At 55.8% G+C, this 15,706-nt stretch overlaps 1 protein-coding gene across 1 annotated transcript; it reads left to right on the forward strand.

Moving 5' to 3' along the window:
* The first annotated feature begins 641 nt into the window (after window positions 1–641).
* Window positions 642–13,387, forward strand: WNT10A (Wnt family member 10A). Its single transcript, XM_079133014.1, has 4 exons — window positions 642–1,270; window positions 2,259–2,521; window positions 9,561–9,940; window positions 12,236–13,387. Exons 1-4 carry the CDS (start codon window positions 1,158–1,160, stop codon window positions 12,731–12,733), a joined length of 1,254 nt encoding a protein of 417 aa, XP_078989140.1. The 5' UTR covers window positions 642–1,157; the 3' UTR covers window positions 12,734–13,387.
* The last annotated feature ends 2,319 nt before the right edge of the window (window positions 13,388–15,706 follow it).

A 15,706-nucleotide genomic window follows, 5' to 3' on the forward strand; every position in this document is an offset into this window, starting at 1 on the left:
TGACCTCAAAGCCCACTTCTAGGATTTAAAGATTCTCTAATCCCTTTTCCCAGCAAGTGCCACCCCAAGGTGCTAGGCTTCCAAACAAGCATTTACTAGAGGCCTGGCATTTTCCCCCTTCCTTGGCTCACTGAACAGACGAGGTGGGTCTCCTTAACCTCAGTTGGTAAAGGGGCAAAGGGTGTCTCCAGGAGCAGGAGGCACCTGTTTAAAGTCAGGCAGCAGAAGAGAGAAAGAGCCAAAGGCTGCCAAACCCCTCCACAGGACCCCAGCCTGCCTCCCAAGGCAGCTCCGGGGAAGTCCCTCCTGAAGTAGGGGAGGGTAAACCCGGGAGAGGGCAGCCCCTCCCGTCTCGTCCCCGCAGGTGTGTGCTGGGCTTGGGCGGGGCGCTCCCAGCAGCTGCGTCTTTGCCGGGCACACACACCTCGCGGTAACACACCTACCCTACACAAACGCGCGCTCTGCGCACATGCAGGTCCTGTGCAAGGCGCACAGACCCCGACACCTCTCCTTCCTCCGCCCTCAGCACGCCCTCTCCCACCGCCGTCATGAACCGACACAGTGGCCTCGGGACGCGTACACGCCTCCACACCACCCCTGTCGTGACGTCATGTAGGGTAGAGCCCTTAGACACTACATGGGGCGGGGGGGGGGGGGGCGCAGAAAGGGAGGCGGCAGAGCTCCCTGAGCCGGGACAGTCACTTACTCTCCAGGCTGTGGGGCCAGGCACAGCGCCCCCCGCCCCGCCTCGCACACCTCAGAAGCACAGGCTGCGGCGCTGTGCTGGGGTGCTCCCAGCACCCCGGCCTCGAGTCCCCGGCCCGCTGCACCTCCGGGACCCCCCTTAATCTCGAGAGGCACCAGGAGTTGTCGCAAGGGGACCTTGGGAAATTCCCCGGACCCCTGTGCCAGGAGGTGCCCGGTTCGCCCGCTCCCCACCCCACCCCCGAGGGCGGTGCCCGGGGGCGCTGCCCCATGGAGCTGGGAGGCGGGCGCCGTCTGCTCCCGGAGCCGTGACCCGAGTCGAGTCGGAGCTGTGTGTCGCGTGTCGCAGCCGCTCCGACCCCAGCTGATCATGCGCCGCCGCCCCTGGCTCGCCAGGCCCACCGGGCTGTGAGCCCCCCACTCCCGGCCCGTCACGGCCCGGCCCGCGCGCCATGGGCAGCGCCCACCCTCGCCCCTGGCTGCGGCTCCGACCCTGGCCCCAGCCGCGGCCCGCGCTCTGTGCGCTCCTGTTCTTCCTACTGCTGCTGGCTGCTGCCGTGCCCAGGTGAGCCCTGACCTCATGCTCCTCCCTCCTGGAGAGCTGGGACCCCCGGGGCAGGGGCCTCTGCTGCTCTTGCTGGGGCAGGGGCCCTGGAATGAGGGAGGGACAAGGTTACAGGAAAATGCGGGTGCCCAAGGAAAGACAGTGAGCTCCCTCAGGAAGGGGTTGGACTGGTGACAGAATATGGGCAGTCCAGGGAGACAGGGCAGTGCTCAGAAGACTGATGGCAGCTAGGAGAAGAGTATGTGGGGAGAGCGGTGCCAGCCTGGAAATGTCACTCTGGGGCAGTGCACCCCCACCTCAGCAGTAAGTTCAAACTGCCTCCTTCCACCTTGCAAATCCCACCCCCACCCCATGCAAGTAGGAGTTGGTAGGCTGGGAGGTGTCCCAGGTGGGGTCAGTGAGTGACTACAGCTGAAAAGACTGTGTGTGTCAGAGTGTTCCCAGCAAGCTGGGTTGGTAAACAGCAATGTGTGTGTGTGTGTGTGTGTGTGTGTGTGTGTTTGTGTGCGTGAGAATGTTGAGTTCATGGGTATGTTAAGACAAACACGTGTGTGTGTATTATGTCTGATGAAGTGTGCATGTATGTAAGAGTTCCTGGGTCTATGTCCATCACAGTGTGTGCAGAAGTGTGTCTGTAATTTTGACCATCTGGAACATGCTGTAAGAGTGGGCTTCTGGGGTGCCCTGTGTGTGCAGGCACCCGTGCCTGGGATGTATTTTTGAAATACTGTGTGCACAGGCATAGCGGATATATGTGCATTTACACGTTTGCCTGTGTGGGTGTGCAGTTGGGTGGGTTGCATTGAAAAGGATGGTGATGAGGAGGTCAAGGAAAGAAGGATGTTTAGAAGTGTACTGATGGGCCCAACCTTCAGAAGCGGGAGTTTGAGCAGAGAGTGATTATGACCTTTGGGACAGCGTGTGTATTATTAAATAGGGTCCTCATGTCTCCCCCAATGCTTACCCACCCCACCCCACATGCTCACAGATCAGCACCCAACGACATCCTGGGTCTCCACCTTCCCCCGGAGCCTGTACTCAATGCCAACACAGTGTGCCTGACATTGCCTGGCCTGAGCCGGCGGCAGATGGAGGTGTGTGTGCGTCACCCTGATGTGGCTGCCTCAGCCATCCAGGGCATCCAGATCGCCATCCACGAGTGCCAACATCAGTTCCGGGACCAGCGCTGGAACTGCTCTAGCTTGGAGACTCGAAACAAGATCCCCTATGAGAGTCCCATCTTCAGCAGAGGTAGCTGCCCCTCACCCCTGCCCCCTGCCTGTCCCATCTAGCACCTCCACCCCAGAACCTATCCAAAATCTACTCTCTCTGGTAGTCCCTGAGCCCTCACATCTGCCAGTCATGTTACTTTCCTCCTTCTTTCTACTCTCGGAAAAGTCATAGGAGTGGACAAATGAGATAGATGTGTCTCTGGCTGATAGTGGCGGGATCAATGACTGGGAACTAGACCCCCTGACACTTGATACCTCAAGCCCAGGAAATAGCCCTATCTGTCACCTACCTCAATTTACCATCTACTTAGTAAACCACACTTAGAATGGAGAGTCTGTGAGAAGGTACCCAGCAGTGTCATGAAGAAGGATGACGTTCTGCCAAATGGTGGGAGTGGGGAAGCCCTGGGCAGGTAAATCAATGGTCTGTACTTATGCAGAAGCTCTGCTGGCCGGGTGCACCACCAGCCTCTGTGTCATCCTCACCACCCCCAAAACCCTCTCTGAATCAGAGCACTGGGTGTGTGCTTGCTTGCTTGTGCACGGCGGCTCCAGACCAGCAGGCCTGACAGCTCTGCCAACCCCTGTTCCCCTCACAGCTCAGAGGAGTGCAGCCCACTCCCTGTTCTCTCCCGACTTCTGAGTGACCCAGGGCCCACCCCGAATATCCCTAGAGTGGCTAGGGCTGGAGATGGCAGGAGGTTTTATCACTCATTTCTGATCCCTCCCACTTCTGGCCTGGCATCTGGGGCCCGAATCAGGTCGTTGGGGCAAGATGAGGGCCCTGGTTCCAGCATTTGCCTAGCTGGGTATCTGTCTCTCCTCTCAGCAGCCTGGATGGGACAGTGTGGGGACCCGGTGAGCCTAGTTCCTTGAGACTTGTCCAATTCTAGTTGACGGTGGAGGAAGAGGTGTACCCTTACACCTGAAGCCTGGGGCTTCTGGAGGAGTCAGGTTCCTATGCACTCCAACTTCGCAAAGAACGCAGAAAGCTGGAGCTTTTCGGTTTTCACCAGGACCCCTGCCTGCATCCCCTGGAACCCCAAGCCAGGGGCCACCCCAACCTCCCCCAGCCCAGCCCCGGGTCGCCCGCCCCGCCCCCGCGCGCTCCCTCCTCCCTCCCCCGCGCGCCCCGGGCGCTGTTTCTACCCGGCGGAGCCCAGCCCGACGCGTGTGGCGGCATGCAGCCGCGAACTAATCCCCGCGGGCCGCGGCAGACGGCTCCCGGCCCCAGCCGCGCCGCTCTCCAAGAGGGCGCCCCCCTGCCCCGCACTCCCGCCCTCTCGTTCCGCGCCCGAGCGCCTCCAGCCTTCCAGGGGCCGCTGCCCCGGACCCCCAGCCCGCAGGCTGGCCCAGCTCCGACCGCGCGCCCCGCCCTGCCCCGCCGCCCGCGCTGGCTGACACCAAGTGGCGGCCTCAGCGTCTTCCGGGCCCCGGCCGGGCCAGCGCTCACCGCCCCGCGCGCCCGCTCCTGCGGTCGGATTGCTAGGTCCCCGGCGCTCCCGCAGCCGCGTACTCCCCAAGCCCTCGGGCCCGGCGGCGAGGGCTCTGCAACCCTTGCTTGGGTTTCCGCTCACTGGGGACTTGGACTGGTGCTGAGGTTCTCACCCCTGCCGCTTTGGGCGAGGCGAGGCAGGGCAAGCTCTTCAGCCCTCTCCCCGGCCTTGGTGTCCCCTCTGGTCCTCCTGTTCCCTCTAGACTGAGAGAACCGAGGCGTCCTGATTGGTCTTCCGATCAGGCCTGGCCTGATGAAGAAACTGGGGTCTTTGAAACTTGGGGGCGAGTTCGGAGTGGTAGAACCGCGCTTGGTTGGCGCGGCGCCAGGCGCTCCTGGGTTCACCTACAGTTTAATAAGCAGGAGGTGAGCTGGGGGGACGGGTTGGGGGGAGAGGTTAGGGGTGGAGGGGGGAGACTTGCCGGGGCTAGCCGGGGCGGGGCGGCGCCCAGCGCGGGGAGGGGGCGGGACGGTGGCTTCTGGGCTCCGCCAGGGGGGCTGGGCTCCTTCCCTCGGCCTCGGCCTGGGCCTCGGAACACCGCCCTACCTCCGTGGCTTCTGCTCCCCCCACCCAACCCGCCGTTGCAACACCTCATTTCTCCCTCTCCCTCTCCTCTTTGGAGGAAATGAATCTGAGCTTCCGGAAAGAAAACTGCCACTCCTCCACCGCACCTCCATTTGGCCTCCACTAGCCCCTGTTCTTTTTCGCATCATGATCCACCCTTCTCTAGGGTCATTTCCTGGTCCATCTTGATCTGTTTCCTCCAGGACCAGCTAAATTTGAATCCTATGAGACCGCTTGTGGTGGCAACCAGCCCCTGGCGGTCTGGTTCCTTCTCTGAGTCCTCCTTTTCGTGGTCCATTGTGTGTCAGGTGACCTTGGTTTCCCCCAGGTGGAATATAAGGGAGTTGACCTAAGCTGCCAAAGGATTTCTTTTAAAAGGGATTTTTGCCAAGTTTCAATTTCAGAGATTGCTTGGGGTAGGTGGTCCCTTGGGTCTTCCTTACTGCTGCTACTGTCCTCCTGTTGTTCTGACATCTTCCCTGAGATGGGTTGGGCTGGAGAGATGGACTGAATGAAGGAGGGAGGGGGAAAGATGCTTAAACATCTGAGTTCAACCAACCTGGAAATATAACCAGGATTTACCTAGCAAAGAGAGGTGCTGCAGCCTGGAGGGAAGGTGGAGACAGGAAGAGGGGCCTCCCCGGGCTAGAGAGGGTCAGAAAAAAAGTTGTTTGTATGGAGGATGCAAGCCCATGTTGGCTGCTTTGCCCAACCCAAGGGCATCAACGATCTAAGTAACAAGGGCACTGGTATCCCCAGTTTTTTGTACTGAGGACCTAGACAGGTTGGTGCCTGAATTGGGGTGCTGATGAACACCTGTTAGGTGAGGCATAGAGAATCAGTCCATCTCACTCAGGAGGTGGGGAGAAGAAGGAGATGTGAGATAGGAGCTGCTGAACTCAGGCACTGGGATGGGCAGGGATGGGAGGTCAGGGAAAGGGTAGATGGAAGGAAATGTAGTAGATTCACAGAGCAGGTCCTGGGAGCTCCCACACAGTTTGGGCACTGCCCACCCTAAGTCCCAGACCCATGTGGAGTGGATGGATAGAGGGGGCATGAGGCCCTGCTACTAGCCAGATTCCCTGTCCCAGGGAAACCAGAATTATAAGTGTCCAACCTCTCGTCTCCAAGATCTGACTCTCCTTTTCCCACCTACCTTTAACATTCATCCTCTCATAGTTTTACTTCCAGACCTCCAGAGCCTGGAGCATGTGTGCAGTGGCACTCAGATGGGGAAACTGAGGCATGAACAATCATATCCTAGGATTAGCTATGGTCCTGTTATTCTAATGACACCCAGTAAATTAGCCAGCATGTACTAAGCATTTGCTGTGTGAAGGGCATTGTTCCAAAGTACTTCATTCATGCTGAAGAGTCCTCAAACAGTCCCCAGGAGGTAGGTCCTAGTAGCCTTATTTGACAAATGTAGCTAAGAGAAGTTGGATAACTTGTCATTAGTCACACAGCTTATAAGCATGCAGTACAGCCAGGACTCCATGTGGCCAGCTGACTTTAGCGTGTGCACCTAAACTCCTGCCATACTGCCTCCCAAGCTCCAAGGCCAATGTGAACTCCCACTGTATGCCCGAAGATGAGTGGGTGCAATGGGAGTATATTCTAAGACATAAAACTGACATGTGCATACACACACACACACACACACACACCCCTACCCATGTTTGTGCAAATGTGTAGCCTGTCCCTAAGGGGTCCCACATGCACACATTCATTCTTGCTCTCTCACTCTCTCACTCTGCCCAGGCACACGAGCAAGCACAGATTATTTGCATGGAGGGAATGGAAACCAGACCTTTCCCCTTTCCTCCTTCTTTGACTTGGATGGGCAGGGCTCAAACTTCTCTAGTCCCTCCTAGTTCTCACTGCCCCCTGCCCTCTAAGCCTCCTCCCACCCAGGCCCTTCCCAGGCCTTGGCTGCAGCCTGTAGCAGCAGCTGACTCCACTTATATGCTGGCAGTCCCTGTCCCAGATCAAAGGCAGGGCGGCTAATTGTGCATCTTAACAAGCCCCCCCCTTCTGCTTCGGGCAGCCCAGCTGGCCATGGCCCCACCCCTTTCCCCCTTCAGCTGGCCAGATGGCACAGTGCCTGCGTCTGCCCCAGACAGTCGGGGCCAGGACCGAAACTGGGGCCCTGAACAGGAGCTGGGGGCAAACCCAAGTAGGCTGGATTTCTCTGAGACCAGACTGCCTGCAGCAGAGGGTGGTCATATAGGCCCTGCTTGGTCATTTCTACATGTGGCTGTGACAGCTGTCAGAGGCCATGTAGGGGAAGGCACCTGGAGCTGCATGGGACAGGGATGCTCTCTGAAGGCTATGGGTTACAGTTCTCCAGATTCCTCTGGGTCTGCCCTTAAATGTGGCAGAGCCTGGAAGGTGGTGGTTGACCCTGCACACTCCCCCAGACCAGCCTCTTGCTCTTTCCTGGTTCCAAGTGTGCATGGGGTCATAGGAACTGGAAACTGGGTTACCTGGGTTCTTTCTGAGCAGCAAGACTTCCTTGGAGCTAGCTAGTGTCCTTCAGCAGAAAGTTGTCACCACTGGAGCTGGGTCCAGTTTCATAACCCCTGGGACCCTGGGCTTTTCCATTTGCATAGTGCATGTGTATTTGGTGGTGGCTGTGGATGGTGATTTCTAAGGTCTGAGCTGCCTCTGGAGGCCTGAATATTGCCATATGTCCTAGAGTGAGTCAATGGCTCCCCCATAATAAGAGAAGTGCTCAGAGTTCCAAAGATAAAAAGGCAAGGGATAAATGCTGGGTATGCTTCCCAGGGACTTGGGTCCATCCTCCTTCCCCAGATCCCTCCAACCCAGAGCAGTTTCTGCTCCCCTGCCAATTCCCAGCATCCCCTTTGAAGTCTCCATCCCAGTCCCCATCCCTTCCTGTCTGATCATAGCTAGGCTCCTTTTGAAAAAAGGTACTGAGGTGCCATGAACTGGAAAGAGATTATAGAGAGGGAGAAGCAGCTTCATGGGCTGCCAGTAGCCCAAATGATTTATTTTAGAATGGGTTATGAACTGCTGGGCTCTGTCCTTGAACAGGGAAAACAAAAAATAGTGGCCTGCCAGGTCGGGTGGCCCACGCTGTAATCCTAGCGACACAGGAGGCTGAGACAGGAGGATTGCAAGCTTAAGGCCAGCCTCAGCAACTTAGTGAGGTTCTGTCTCAAATCAAAAACTAAAAAAAGAACTGGGGATGTGACTCAGTGGTTAAGTACCTCTGGGTTCAATCCCTGGTACAAAACAAAACAAAACAAAACAAAAAAACAAAAAAACAAAAACAAAAAAATAACCCAAGACCTGAAAATGCAGAAGCGAGTGAAGTCAGACTGTAGGAAGGCCTTCTCAATAATAGCTAATGTTTATGTAGTACCTAATATGAAAAAAGGCACTATTTTAAACCTTTAAATTTGATAATTCTTGGAACAAAAAATGAGGCCAGTAATGACAACTCTGTTTTACAAGTGAGAAAACTGAGGCACAGGGAGATTAAGTCACTTGGTCAAGGTCACAAGCTTGAACCCAGGTAATCTGACTACCCAGATCAGTTCTTAACTATTAACTATCTTGTCTAATCATCATCATCATCATCATCATCATTATCATCATCATTTGTCTAGGTAGGAAGAGGTGGACATCACTCTGTGATATAGGGGTAAGAGTTAGGGTAGGAGTGTTCTAGGGTGTCCTTCCATCCTGGTTGGTTCTCCAGTGTCCTGGTAGGTTCTCCAGTGTCTGTGAGGCTTCACAGAGCATAGAAGGACCCAGACAGAGTCTTTGTTTTCTCTGACTCTCTGGCCCCTGCGGAGGTCATCAGCCTCCTGCCAGGTTATAGGCTTCTTTCACAGGGGATCACAGTAGAACAGGTGGACTTTCCTCCCTGTGGGGGCTATTCTTGCTCTTGGCTTCTCTCACTTCTACCCTCTCTCTGGAATCCAGAGGCTGGTCCAAGCTGCTCCTATCTTCTCCTTTTTCAGATGCAGAATAAGCAAGAAGTAACCTGTAGCTCTGAAAACTAGTAGGCTTCCCCCTGCAACAGACATTCCTAGAGGGAAGCTTAGGCTGGAACATTGAGAGGCAGTGTAGACAAGTAAATGACCTGGATCTGAGCCACTGAGAATAGCTGGGTCAGGAAGGGGTCTGATGCCTCCTGAGCACCTACCTAGCAGCAGGTGCCTTTCCCTGTACTATATGCCAGACCCCAGTTAAGACACTGGGCTCACCTCTAACATCCCTCAAACGTCTTTAACTGACCTAAAGGATTTTGTTGTTGTTTGTGGTGGTAGTGGGGACAGAACCCAGGGTTTCATGTACCCTAGGCAAGCACTCTACCATAGGTAGAGCAGCTTGGCATGGGGTCCCATTTTTGAGTGACTGTATGTCCTGTGGACAAGGATGGGGACCATCAGAGAGGGTTCTGGACTGGGTCTACTATGGGTGCACACTGGCAGGCAATCTGGGGGTAGGGCATTTTAGGAGCAGACCGTCTACTCTTACCCTCCTGCCCACTAGCATCTCCTGGGGCCTGGAATTCCATCGCTGGAAATTTGTTCTTTAGGTTAAACTTTGCCTTCTTTCTGCAGATTACTTTAAGCAGATATCACCATGAGAGGTAATAGAGGAAAGGCCTGATCTTAAAAAAGAATGTGTTTACCATGCATATTCTGCCCTACAGGAGAGATTTAAGCACATGAATTCTGAACTTGCTTGGGTGATGTTAATGTGAAGGGAAAGGAAGTGTAACAAGAGTGTGATAAAGGAGAACTACTGTCCCTTTCACCCGGAATCTGAGTAGGCCTGACTTCTGCTATGATTTCTGCCTTTCTTCCCCCTCCTCCTTTCTTTCCCTGTGCCTTTATGCCAGACACTCCATACTGGGCCTCAGTTTCTCCTCAGTTTGATGCTAAGGTTGGGCAGGCTGGGCAGGGGGATCGGATGTCGAGGCCCTGACAGAATCTATGTTTTCCGGGTCTCTAATCGCAGGTTTCAGAGAGAGCGCTTTTGCCTACGCGATCGCGGCAGCGGGTGTGGTGCATGCGGTATCCAACGCGTGCGCCCTGGGCAAACTGCGGGCATGCGGCTGCGACGCTTCCAGGCGCGGAGACGAGGAGGCCTTCCGTCGGAAGCTGCATCGTCTGCAGCTGGACGCGCTGCAGAGGGGTAAGGGCTTAAGCCACGGTGTCCCGGAACACCCGGCCCTGCCCCCTGCCAGCCCCGGCCTGCAGGACTCCTGGGAGTGGGGCGGCTGCAGCCCTGACGTGGGCTTCGGGGAGCGCTTCTCTAAGGACTTTCTGGACTCCCGGGAGCCTCACAGAGACATCCACGCACGCATGAGGCTCCACAACAACCGAGTTGGGAGGCAGGTGAGAACCCTGACCCCAAGGCCCACTCCAAATCCCTCTGCCTAGAGCCCACCTCTCGGAGAGGACAACTCTCTTCCCAGGGACCACATTACTCCCAGTTCAGCGAACTTTTCTTTGCCCCCGCCCCCAATGCAGTCAGCAAGCATGACTCGAGGACCTGCTATGTGCCAGGCACTGGACTTGGTCTGGGAAATACAGAAATGAAACCACCCTGCCCCCTGCCTGGGATCAGCACACCTCCTGCTGAGCAGTCAGCTCCTCCCATTTCCTCCAATGTCACCCGACAGGACTGGGCTAGCAGGACCTCAGGGGTCCAGGCCTGGGTTGCTACCCTTTCTAGAGAGTCAGAAGGTTGAACTAGGTCATTGTCAGGTCCCCCAGCTCTAACGTTTCATGGTTCCATGTGACTCTGATCTCCTCTCCCAGTCCATAATGAGGGATTCCTGAACAGTAAAGGTGGTAAGAGGTTTCTAGGGGCCAACTTGGACCATACTGTGACTGCTTTCCTCCTTTCTCCCCTCCAATGCCCATTCAAAATCAATTAAATAAAGAAATACATGAAAAAATAAAAAGGAGAAGGAAGGAAGGAAAGAGAACAGTAGCCTGCATTTATCGAGTGCCTACTGTGTATTAGACACTGTCCCAAGCACCTTATTACATATCAGCCTATTTAATCCTTACAGCTACCTATGATGTGAACACTATTATTGATCTCTTGTTCAGGCACAAGTTGACTAAAAAGCTTGCTGGAGCTGATGCAACCAATAAGAAAGTGGTAGTGGTAGAATCCATGCCCATGCAGTTGAGCTCTGAACCTGTGCTTGCTTATCTATGGAGTGGAGTCAACTCTCTGCACACATAATACACTCCGTGTGGAGTCTACACTGCACATGTTGTACACTCAGTGTGGAGTCTACACTCTGATGCCTCCTTGGCCCTCATGGTGGCCCAGCACACTCCTCTCCCGACCATTCCGTCCCCATTTCTTCTCTGAACTTCGCCCAGCTTGCTCCATCCTTATTCCTGCCCTCTTCTTCACTCTGTTGGGGGACCTTCTCTCCTTCACTCCCCTTTCCCTTTAACTTTTAGCCTGCTCCAGTTCACCTTCTCCCTCCACAGGCTCCCAGCTGATCCAGCAGTTCCCACCTTCACTTAGAGGTGGGGTAAACTGAGGCACACCCACCCTCAGATCCTGTCCAGCTCCCACCCAGACCTGCCCTGTGCATGAGGCTCTTTTCCCAAGCTTCGATACATCCCAGCCTGTACCAACAGTGCCTCCTCCTCGTCCTCGTTAAATGTTTAATTAATGGCTGCTGCCTGTGGGAAGCAGATGTTCTGGAGCTGTTGGCCCAGGGAGGGGAGGCATGGGGCTGGTTCTCACGTGGTGCTGACACCACATGCTAGCTGCACCGCCCTGTAAGACCCAGAGGGGCAAGGTCCCTCACTTTTGGTCCTTCTGCCCAGCCTTGGGGCTCCAGATCCTTGCTCTCCCTGCTTGAGAGTGCATTTTGGGAGTGGAGTGGTGGCCAACTCCCTGTGGGGACAATGCCAAGGGGTTCTTTGGGAGGGGATTGTAGAGCTGGTTAAGAGCTGGGCAAGGGGCAGGTATGTCGTGTTCCTCTAACTACCTCCCTTGGAGGTCCTGAGAGTCTGACCCTCTCTGGGTTTCCTTCTGTATTCAGGTAGAACTTCGGCCCCTGGTGGCACTCAGTACAGGACAGAATAAGTCCCAGTCAGCATAATGGGGGTGGGGGGTGGTCTCCCTGGTCCCTGTCCCCTCTCTTTTGGATCCCTACGAAGAGCTCAGTGTGGTGGCAGGGGAATGGAGTTTTCTCAATTTCACTGCCAGTCGGGCTCACAGTCTGGAGCGATGCCAGAGGCTTTGGGGCTGGCATGTAGTGGGACTGGCACCCCCCTTCTTCTGGCCCCTGCCCCAGGAATGGAAGAAGAGGGAATTTCCCTGAAGATCTGGGATCCCCTCCCTCAGGAAGCAAAAGCCTCCTGCCCCAAGGGCCCCCTGCAGCTGCAGGAAAGGCAGTCGGGAAAGGAGGGGAGCAGCGGGGAGCAGAACAAAATTCCCCTCGGCCTAGCCTGGTGGAAGTGGATGGAAGCCCAGCAGACAAGCCGGCAGAGGAATTCTCCCATGGGGCCCATGCTTCAGGCCTCAATCTTTGCTTCTGTATAATGGGAGCTAGTTTCAAAAGCCTCTGAGATTCTCGCAAGCCAGTCTCAGCAGTGGGAGGAGGGCAGGGGTCTGGCCCCCAGAGTCACTCCTCACGGTGCCTCCTTCCGCAGGCGGTGATGGAAAACATGCGGCGAAAGTGCAAGTGCCACGGCACGTCAGGCAGCTGCCAACTCAAGACCTGCTGGCAGGTGACGCCCGAGTTCCGCGCTGTGGGGGCGCTGCTGCGCAGCCGCTTCCACCGCGCTACGCTCATCCGGCCGCACAACCGCAACGGCGGCCAGCTGGAGCCGGGCCCCGCGGGGGCACCCTCGCCCGCCCCGGGCACTCCGGGTCCGCGCCGCCGAGCCAGTCCTGCCGACCTGGTCTACTTCGAGAAATCGCCCGACTTCTGCGAGCGCGAGCCGCGCCTGGACTCGGCGGGCACCGTGGGCCGCCTGTGCAACAAGAGCAGCGCGGGCCCAGATGGCTGCGGCAGCATGTGCTGCGGCCGCGGCCACAACATCCTGCGCCAGACGCGCAGTGAGCGCTGCCACTGCCGCTTCCACTGGTGTTGTTTCGTGGTCTGCGAAGAGTGCCGCATCACCGAATGGGTCAGCGTTTGCAAGTGAGCGGCCCAGGCTTCCCCGGGCCGGAGAAAGGCTCGCCTCCTGGGGCCTGGCCTCTGCACTTGCGATCCGGCTCAGCAGCACCGCCTTGGCTTCCTGGGAGAGATTGGACCACAGGAGCTTAGAGGGACACCCAGTTCTACAATCAAGGGGCTGTCCAGGCCTGTCTGAATGAACCCACTGCTCAATTCTGCGGGCTTTAGGATTGATTGGCCTCCCTCCTTTCTGCCCCCAAGCTCACACAGTTCAGCTGGTCTGGAGATTGCCCCATCCCGCAGGACATGTGTCGGGCAGGCAGCCCAGCCCCTCAGGCCTGTCTGCTGCCATCTTTTCTCCCCTTCCCCTGGAGTGGGAGGGAATGGATGGAAGCTGATGGGCAGGGAGAGGAAGATTTAAAAGAAGAAATGGACATAAGTGAGCTGAAGTAATTTTATAAAGGCCCAGTCATCCTCACCCACTGGCCTCTGCCCCTTACCATTTCCCTCATCATTCATTTAACAGATATTTATTTTTCACTCTCTTTGTAGCACTCTCTGTGTGGAGGGGAGAGTGAATAGGGGAGACACAGCATCTGCCCTAAAGGAGTTTACATTCTTCTGGAGAGAGATTGACAATAAACCAGGAAACACACTAACAAGGTCATTTCAGACAATGCTATGTGCTGTGAAGAAAATAAAGTCCAGAGCTGGGTGTAGAGTGATTTGGAGAGTGGGACCCCTTCTGATAAAACCACAGGTTAGGGAAGGCCCCCTAAGTCATGGTATTCATGCGGAGACCTGAGAGGTGGGAAAGAGCACCATGGCTGTTGAGGGCAAAGGCTTTCCAGGCAGAGGCGTGGGGAATGAAAAAGTTCCAAGAGGGAAGTGTCTGTTTGCTGGAGGAACAGCAAAATGTCCTTTGCGACCAGAGTGAAGAAATCAAGGGACTGATGGGAAAGAGAGGAGCTCAGAGGATGGGCAAAGGTCACATCCTGTGTCTTTCTAGGCCTAGTTAAGGAGTTGGAATTTTATTTGAGAGGAATGGGAACCTGAAGAGTCTTAAGCAGGGGTGCCACAATCTGGTTCCTACATGGATTGTTGTATGCAAAATGGGGGGCAGGGACAAGGTGGCAGCTGAAAGGCCACCTCCAAACCAGAGATGAACCTGGGCTGGATGGAGACAGTGAAGATGTAGGGAAGGGACTGAATCCAGAGTCTCTGGTGCCAGAGCTCTAACCGCCCACTTTGTGCCTGAGCCCTCTGCCACAAGCCAGGACGAGTGGCCGTGCCCAGCAGCAACCGTCGGCAGAGACAGGAGGCACTCTGAGAGGAATAATCCTGGGCAAGACCCAGCTCAACCCAGCCCAGCGCCCGGGGGAGCAGGTGGGGCCAGGAGGTGCGGCTGGGAAGAGGGTGGTGGGGGAGGGCTGCAGACTCATTGTCTGGATCTCTGGGCTCTTGAGTCCACAGGAGGAGAGGCAAAGTATGTAAGCTGGCTGGGGTGGGGGGCAGCTTTCCTGGGCCTTGGTGCCCCCAGAGTCCCAGCTCAGGGTGCCCCTTAGCAGGTCAATAATCCCTCTTAGTAGTTCATGCCCCCATCAGGACACTGCTGAGCTGGCAGTTTGGGTACAGGGTTGTATTCTTCTTGGTTCAGATGGGATGATTTTCTGGACAGATCCTCAGAATCTCAGGGAAAGAAAGAACACTTCAACTGCTTCTCTCAGGTTTCCTTTCACTTACAGTTAGGGACCCTGCTGGCTGCCACATTTTTTCCCAGAAAGGCATTCCTCTTGATGAAACAAAGACAAGTCTTGTTCCCCAACTGCTGGTCTGCACAAATCCCCTATATTTCTCTACTCTTGTCCCATGTCTCCTTACCCAAGGGTGGAAGTAAGAAGAAAAGGAAGTTCTCAGGGTGATGCTCCCAACTGGCAGATTCGCCTTCACTAGTTGGCCCCCTGGCTCCCTGTGCTCCCATTGCCTGCATCCCAGCAGCTTCCGGGCTTGCCTAAGGCAGGAGACCCTCCAAAGGCTCAACTCCACCGCCTCTGTGGAGAACACGGTTCTCTCCCCAACCCCCCAAAGACAGCCCCACAGGCAGGCGGGTGAGAGTCCCCAGGGAGGAGGGGTAGGCAGAAGCAGCCAGACACACCTGCCTCATTCCTTTCCTCTTGTTCACCCAGAAGAGGGCCATGGGGGCTGGGTTCCCTGCCCCCTTCCTCCCTCTCATCCCAGGAAGGAGGAAAGGCAGAGTGGGGGACCTGGAGTCCTGAGGGTCAGGGTTACACTCCCACCCCTAGCAGTGTCCAGTAGGGCATTGGCCTTGATTTCACCCTCCACTGCCTCCCAGCCTTATGCAGGACAGAGCTGAGGGTGGGGTGGGGAAAACTGGAAGTGGGAACTCTAGGATCAAGTTGGGGGAATAAGGTAGGAGCCCCAACACTGCAGAACATGCAGCCTCAGAGGGAAAGGTGGTGGCAGGGTGGGACAGGGGGCTGGACACTGAATTGTAGGGGAGGAGACCTGCTCTAGGGAGGTTCATGGTGATCTATGTTAGCATGAGCCACAAAGAAGGGGACAAAAAGTTGGGAAAGGGACAGTATAGGGTGTTGGTCACCCCCCCCCCCTTCCTTTCCCTGAGCCAGAAACCGAGTCCTGGGACAAAAGCTAGACCCATGATGACAAAGGGGTGTGTGGGACTTGGCAAGGGTCCTAAAGGAAGATGTGAAAGTGATGGGGGATGGGAAAATCAGGCCTGAGAGACACTGGGTTTATCATACTTGCTGAAGAGTATTGACATGCTGATTGGAAATTGGGGAAACAGGCTGAAATTAAGTGAGAAGGTAGAGTTGGGATGAGGAGAATTTATCAACAGCTCGGGGGTGTCAGGGTGAGCCTTGGAAATGGGAACCAAATGTGGCCAGAGATCATTCAGAAGCGAAGAGGATCTCTTTTGCCCCCAATATATTGTTTCTCCTGGTGGACACTAGGTCATGTC

Source organism: Sciurus vulgaris, assembly GCF_902686455.1.
Source record: "Sciurus vulgaris genome assembly, chromosome: 3".
Classification (NCBI taxonomy): Eukaryota; Metazoa; Chordata; class Mammalia; order Rodentia; family Sciuridae; genus Sciurus; species Sciurus vulgaris.